Here is a 7,265-nt window from a genome sequence, read left to right on the forward strand (position 1 = left end):
ACCTGTTTCTTTGTCTCTGCATTTTGGCTGCTTCCCTGTGTTGATAGAGTGGCTTTGTGTGCTAGGTGTCCTATAGTGCCCAGTGGCTCAGCCTCCCCAATTACCTGAGGTGGACACTCTTGGTGCACCCCTTTGTGGGCTGTGTGCATAGTCTTGTTGTAATTAAGCCTTGATTGCTATTGGTATCATTGGAAGGAGTTGACCTCTAGGTCAATTGGCTGTGAGAACTAGTTGTGTCTACAATGGGAGAACTGCTGTGCTGGAGACACCCTTATGGGGTAGGACTTGCTTCAGTGGGGCTTTGGCGCTCACTGAGTCTGCCCCCTGACTGTGTCCCTTATGGATCTTAGGAGTTATAATCTGGTATGGTCTCACTCTGACCACTGGATACACTGGCTCTTGGATCTCCAAGGAGGTGCAAAGTCAGCCACTGCCTGAGGCCACCCAGCAGGAGCTACAGAGAGATCTGCAAATTCCTCCTCTTTGGGTTTTGGAGGTGCTCAGATGAGGTGCTACTGTGAAGCACTGCAGGCTGCCTTCTTTTGGAAGCTCTGGGGCTCTTTGACCCAGCTGCAATTTGTTAGGTTTTAGATTGTAAAAGGCCAGGCCATTCATATGCAAAAGCCTATGCGTACAGCTTGGGTGGGTTTTAAATTGGGTGGGACGGTGTTTCTGGGAATCACCAGGGCAGAGCAGACAGCAATGGCTGCCAGTCAGCCCTGTCCCAGAGAGGTCCCGGTGTCTCTGTGTCCCGGGGCCCCGTGCAGGAACAATGATCGCTGCAAGCACCTCTGTGAGAAAGCCACCCTCACATTCCAGCAGATGCCAGATAGTCCATTTTCTCCTGGTGTGAGTCTGGGTCCCCAGAGTCTCGCCCGGAACTGGAGTTCAGAGCAGTTGGGAGCTTGTATCTCCCTCCCAATTGAAAAGGACAACAGCATACCCAGTTGCCAGCCTGTTTCTGCACCCACGTCCGTACCTCTGCCCTTCTGCACCTCCTGCCAGTCTCAGTGCACTTTTCTCTTTCCTTCTACAGTGGGGCCTTGACTTATGAGTTTAATTCGTTCCGTGACAAAGCTCGTAACTCAAATTACTCGTATGTCAAATCATTAAAGTGAACGATGAGACACGTGATGCTGGGCTGATGTTGTGGCGTTCACTGTGACATTTGCTGTGCCAACTAGCGGTGGGGTATCTGAAGCTGGCTCGTAATCCGAATTTTAGCTCGCAACTCAAAGCAAAAAATCGGCCGAGAGACGGCTCGTATCTCGAAAAACTCTTTAGTCGGGACACTCGTAAGTCAAGGCCCCACTGTAGTTGTATAACTTCCACTCAGCCAGTCTTCCTGTGGCTCTGGATGATATCTGTTTTGTCTTTTAGTTGTAGTTTTGATATAGTCGTGCGAGGCAGCAAGTAGGTGTTTACCTATGTTGCCATCTTGGTTGTTCTGGTGTTTCAGATTTCTTAGAATATATTCCTAGAAGTGGGATCACTGGGTGAATTGGCAGGTCCATATTTAATTTTTTGAGGAAACTCCATACTGTTTTCCATATTGGCTGCACCAGTCTGCATTTCCACTAGCAATGCACTAGGGTTCCCTTTCCTCTCTCTTTTTTTAAAATATATTTTATTGATTTTTTACAGAGAAGAAGGGAGAGGGATAGAGAGCCAGAAACATCGATGAGAGAGATCGATCAGCTGCCTCCTGCACGCCCCCCAATGGGGATGTGCCCACAACCAAGGTACATGCCCTTGACCAGAAGCGAACCTGGGACCTTTGAGTCCGCAGGCCGACGCTCTATCCACTGAGCCAGAACGGTTCAGCTAGGGTTCCTCCACATCCTCACCAACACTTGTTATTTATTGATTTGTTCATGGTAACCATTCTGACAGGTGTGAGGTGATACCTCATTGTTGTTTTAATTTGCATCTCTGATGATCAGTGACTTCAAGCATTTTTTCATATGGCTCTTGGCCATCTGTATGTCCCCTTTGGAGAAGTATCTATTTAGGTCCTTTGCCCATTTTTTAATTGGATTGTTTCTCTTCCTTTTGTTAAGTTGTATGAGTTCCTTTTATATTTTAGATATTAACACTTTATCAGATGTATCATTAGCAAATATGTTCTCCCATACAGTGGGCTCACACATACATAAGTTGCTTTCTGAATTATTTAAGAATAAATTACAGACATGGTGTCCCTTTGTTTCTACATATTTCAGGGTGTAGTTCCTAAAAAACAGGGTTCATATATAATCACAGTACTTTTATCAAAATCAGTAACAATATTAAAAAATACTGCTGTCTAACCTACAGATTTTATTCAGATTTCATCATTTATATCAGTTATGTCCTTTATAGGAAAAGGAAATACAAATTCATGCATTTTCCATTCAGGTATCATATCTCTTTAGCCTGATATAACCTGGAATAGTTTATTTATATTTTATGACAGTCCAGTTATGTATTGATTTCAAAGAGGAAGGGAGAGGGAGGGAGAGAGAGATAGAAACATCAGTGATGATAATCATTGATTGGCTGCCTCTGCACACCCCACACTGAGGGTCGAGCCCACAATCCGGGCATGTGCCCTGACCAGAAATTGATCCGTGACCTCCTGAAAGACACACATCAACTGGTTGCCTCCAACCAAAGCACATGCCTTTGACCCGGAATCTAACCCAAGACCCTTCAGTCTGAGGGCTGATGCTCTAGCAACAGGCCAGTTATTTTATAAAATTTCCCTTAATTTGAGCTTGGTATTTCCTTAATGTTTAGGTCAGTACATTATTTCGTGTGTTTTGTTTGTTTTTTGTTTTGTTTTTTAATCCTCACCAGAGACACCTGGCCAGGGCAGTTTATACATTCTTGATAGGAATACCCCAGGAGTGATGCTGTGTTCTTTTCAGTACATCAGGAGAGACATGCTGTCAAATAGTCACACTTTTGGCCTTATGAACAGTGGTGACTTAGTTAAGAAGGTGGCTGGACTCCCACTGTAAGGTTGCTAGTTGGTGGCTCTTTTCTGTATGTCACATATTTTATGTGTGTGTGGAACTAGAAATGTGTTACTAAGATGCAAATTTTCTTTTATTAAGTACTTTATCTGAAAATCCATTGCTGTCCATATTCCTAACCTCTGTGTTACTAGGCTGCTTGCCATACTTAAGTGCATCTCTCCTCCCCACCCCAGGCATGCCAAAAGAACAGAGAGAAGGGCTCCAGGAAGAACTGATCGACATCATCCTGCTCGTCTTGGAGCGCAACCCTCAGCTGCATTACTACCAGGGCTACCATGACATTGTGGTCACATTTCTGCTGGTGGTAGGAGAGAGTCTGGCAACATCCCTGGTAGAAAAAGTATCTACCCACCACCTCAGGTACCAGCACAGAGGGATATATGAGACTGGGCATCACTTCCCAAACTCCTCAGCCCATTTTCTAATCAGTATTTTCAATGGTTTTAGCTCCATTTCATTCTCACTCTTATCTAAGTGTTTGGTCTGATCATACTCATTGAATTGTCTCCCTCTAGGGATTTCATGGATCCAACAATGGACAACACCAAACATATATTAAACTATCTAATGCCCATCATTGACCAGGTGAATCCAGAACTCCATGACTTCATGCAAAGGTATATATGTATCTGTATTTATGGGTACACATACACACACACCCCTTCAACTTTTCTCTAGCCTTTATTTCTTCCTCACAAGTCTAGCTCATAATTATCTTACTAGAGGCCCAGTGCACAAATTCGTGCATCGATGGGGTCCCTCAGCCTGGCCTACGCCCTCTCACAGTCTAGGACCCCTCAGGGGATGTCAGACTGCCGGTTTTGGCCCTGTAGGGATCAGGCAGTTCGACATCCCCCAAGGAATATAGTAGTGTACAAAGCCGTAGGTGTCCAGGGAGGAGCTCAAGCCCCAGGCCGAGCACCATGTCACACCCGCTCATCCCAGCCCCACTGTGTCTGCCACCGCCACCATCACAGCTGCGCTTACCACCCTGAGCCTGGCATCTGGTGCCCGTCAGCCAGCTGAGCGGTATATTTTTATTGATTTCAGAGAGGAAGGGAGAGGAAGAAAGATAGAAACATCAATGATGAGAGAGAATCATTAATTATCGCTGCCCCACACTGGGGATTGAGCCCGCATCCCGGGCATGTGCCCTGACCAGGAATCGAACCATAACCTCCTGGTTCATAGGCCGACACTCAACCACTGAACCACGCTGGCCGGGCCTGAATTATTCTCTCTAGTTAACCAGCAAGCTGGATAGTTCTGTTCTGTACACAGTCTCAGAGCACATTTGGGTGCCTGCTCTTTGGGGGATACAAGAGATGCGGCAGCTCATTCCCTTGAGGAGTTTACATCTAGAGGGAGTAGGTGGACAGGTTAAGTATGCCAAGGTAGACTTTGAGGCTATTGCCACAAAGAAGCAGAGCCCTGTAGGATCCAGAGGTAAGAAAACAAGGCCATGTGTGGGTGGTGATATTTACCGAGCACCAAGGAGAAGAAATATTTCTTTGCAAATTTCATATGATTTTTATTTCTCTTCTGTTTAGTTGGAAATTTGTCCTTGGCCAATGCCTGACTTTTTTAAAAAAATTTTTTGATTGATTTTTAGAAAGAGGGAAAGGGAGAGAAACATCACTTTGTTGTTCCACTTACCTATGCATTCATTGGTTGATTTTTATATGTGTCATGACTGGGGATCGAACCTGCAGCCTCGGTGAATCGAGACAACGCTCTAACCGACTGAGCAGCCCGGCCAGGACCTTTTCCTTTCACATAAGAGCTGTGTCTTAACATGTTTCCGTCACCACATGTTAACTAAAAAATCAATAGAGTTGTTTTCAAGCCTGAGAATATGTACCTGTGCCCCCCAAAAGAGCATGACTTTTTCAGAAGGAAAATTATGGTATAGTTTCCTGCAAATAGGTACTTTCTGTCCCTGTAGTAGACATTTGTTGGTCATTAGAGCAACTGGTGAAGTAAGGCAATCAGGAACCTATCGTAGTGTTAATATCATGATGAGGAGTACAATTTAAAGACTTTGTGTTTTTTTGAGGAGAAAATGCTGAATTCCTAGGTGGCTGAATTTCCCATAAAGTACATTTCCCAAATGCTTCCTTCTCATCGCACTGGGGACAAAGAGGGCCCAGAAAAAGGGAAGGGATGACTCAGCAGGGAACCTAACATCTGGATTTCCTTGTTTCTAGTGCTGAGGTCGGGACCATCTTTGCCCTCAGCTGGCTCATCACCTGGTTTGGGCACGTCCTGTCTGACTTCAGACACGTGGTGCGGTTATACGACTTCTTCCTGGCCTGCCACCCCCTGATGCCCATTTACTTTGCAGCTGTGGTAGGTACAGGCCATAAGCGAGCAGCTAGGTTCACATCACCCATTCCAGCTTGATCATTTTGCCTAAATGGAAACCTGGTGGTTATGGAAAGATGCAGAAGACAGCATTTCCCAGGCTGGTGTGCCTGGACACCATTTTGTACAATGGGAATGGGAATGTCATGGGGGAAAAAATGTTCTGTCTAACACTAAGGTTGGGAAATGTTGGTTAAATGAAGATAAACAGATTTGTTTAGTATGAGACTAGAGGCCCGATGCACGAAATTAGTGCAAAGAGCTCTGCCCTCACAGCCCCCGGCTGCCTCAGCCAGCCCTTGCAGCCCCAGCTTCGTCCGGAAGGTCGTTCAGCTGTTCGGTCTATTAGCATATTAGCTCTTTATTATATAGGATTCTTCTGAACATTTAAAGTGCTCCCCCACACTTGAATTCTGTGTTCTTGTTGTCATCTTCTGGAATGAGTGCAAATTGCCAACTTTGGGTTTAAGAAAAGATGGGCTGTGGTATTATGATAAAAATTGAGATTTTTGGGGGGTGCTCCAGTTATGAGAGGGCCTGAATCATTGGGGTAGTGTGGGGGCGGGGGGAAGGTGTGGGCTCACAGGCACTCTTCATTGTTCTTTAATGAGAGCAAGACCATTCTTTCTACTGTTTGAACCATTGTTGTCTGTGCTGGCACTCCAGGAATCTTCCAGGAATCCCTCTCCTCTTCCTCCTAAAAGAATCTCCTTCATTTAAAGGGCAGTCTTTCACATGAGAGGGTAGAAGTTTGCCTCCAACAGGAATACCCAGCCCAGTAGGAAAAGCACTCAGATATGTCCATTATATGTCCCAGATGGAGACAAGAGTTTGCCGAACGTTTGGTGTGAGCCCTGTCACCAGTTTAAATTCATCTCTAAGGAGAATGAAATGCACATGGCCAAGACCTTGTATGTTCTGGTCCCTGATGGAAGGCCTTGCTCTCCACAGATCGTGTTGTATCGAGAGGAGGAAGTCCTGGATTGTGACTGTGACATGGCCTCGGTTCACCACCTGTTGTCCCAGATCCCTCAGGACCTGCCCTATGAGATGCTGATCAGTAGAGCCGGAGACCTTTTTGTTCAGTTTCCCCCTTCTAGACTTGCTTGGGAAGCAGCTGCCCAACAGGAAGCCAACAAGTGAGTGGACCCAAGCCACTGGTTGGGGGTGGGAGGTGTTTGTTAGTGAGCAGAAGTGATGGAAGATGGTGTCTGGTCTGGACAGGGCTGGGGATGTTTCCAGAGCTCTAAGCTTGTGCCAGCAGAATCCCTACTTCAGTCTTGATGGGTCTTTATCAAGAAGTTTCTGAGCAGTGGACGGCTCTGCCCTCAGCCTATGTGATCTAGTTTTTCTTTCCTTCCTTCTCTATTTCTTTCATATTCCTTTTTCCTGTCTCCTTTTCTCCAGAACGGCAGCCTCTACCTTCAAAGACTTTGAGCTGGCATCCACCCAGCAGAGGCCTGACATGGTACTGCGGCAGCGGTTTCGGGGACTGCGGACTGAGAATCGGACAAAAGACGTCCTGACCAAACCAAGGACCAACCGCCTTGTGAAACTGGCGGTGATGGGGCTGACGGTGGCGCTGGGAGCAGCCGCGCTGGCTGTGGTGAAGAGTGCCCTGGAGTGGGCCCCTAAGTTCCAGCTGCAGCTGTTCCCCTAAACGCCAGGGAAGACCCTCCCTCTGGCACTGCGTGAGGTCTCGCCCTCCATGAAGGATGGGGCGGGGTGGGGGGATGTCCTTTATTAAAAGGGTTTCTGCCAAGGGTTTCGTATTCCTACCCCACTTCCCTGCCACTCCATGGTTTGCCTTTGCTCAGAGGCCAGTAGCAGAGTCTGTGTGACGCTGGGCACTGGGGCCGGGGCGTAGGGCTCTTCTCCCCC

The 7,265-nt window shown here is 46.8% G+C and overlaps 1 protein-coding gene across 1 annotated transcript in view; it reads left to right on the forward strand.

The window, feature by feature from the left end:
* TBC1D20 (TBC1 domain family member 20) overlaps positions 1 to 7,142 on the forward strand; it is a 28,869-nt gene extending 21,727 nt beyond the window's left edge. Inside the window, exons 4-8 of the mRNA XM_006756720.2 lie at positions 3,194 to 3,380; positions 3,536 to 3,637; positions 5,228 to 5,369; positions 6,336 to 6,523; positions 6,792 to 7,142. Coding sequence (XP_006756783.1) covers positions 3,194 to 3,380; positions 3,536 to 3,637; positions 5,228 to 5,369; positions 6,336 to 6,523; positions 6,792 to 7,044 — 872 coding nt within the window. The 3' untranslated portion in view covers positions 7,045 to 7,142. The remainder of the gene's footprint in view (positions 1 to 3,193; positions 3,381 to 3,535; positions 3,638 to 5,227; positions 5,370 to 6,335; positions 6,524 to 6,791) is intronic.
* Positions 7,143 to 7,265: the final 123 nt, after the last annotated feature.

The sequence above is a fragment of the Myotis davidii genome, unplaced genomic scaffold (assembly GCF_000327345.1).
Source record: "Myotis davidii unplaced genomic scaffold, ASM32734v1 scaffold354, whole genome shotgun sequence".
Taxonomy (NCBI): domain Eukaryota; kingdom Metazoa; phylum Chordata; class Mammalia; order Chiroptera; family Vespertilionidae; genus Myotis; species Myotis davidii.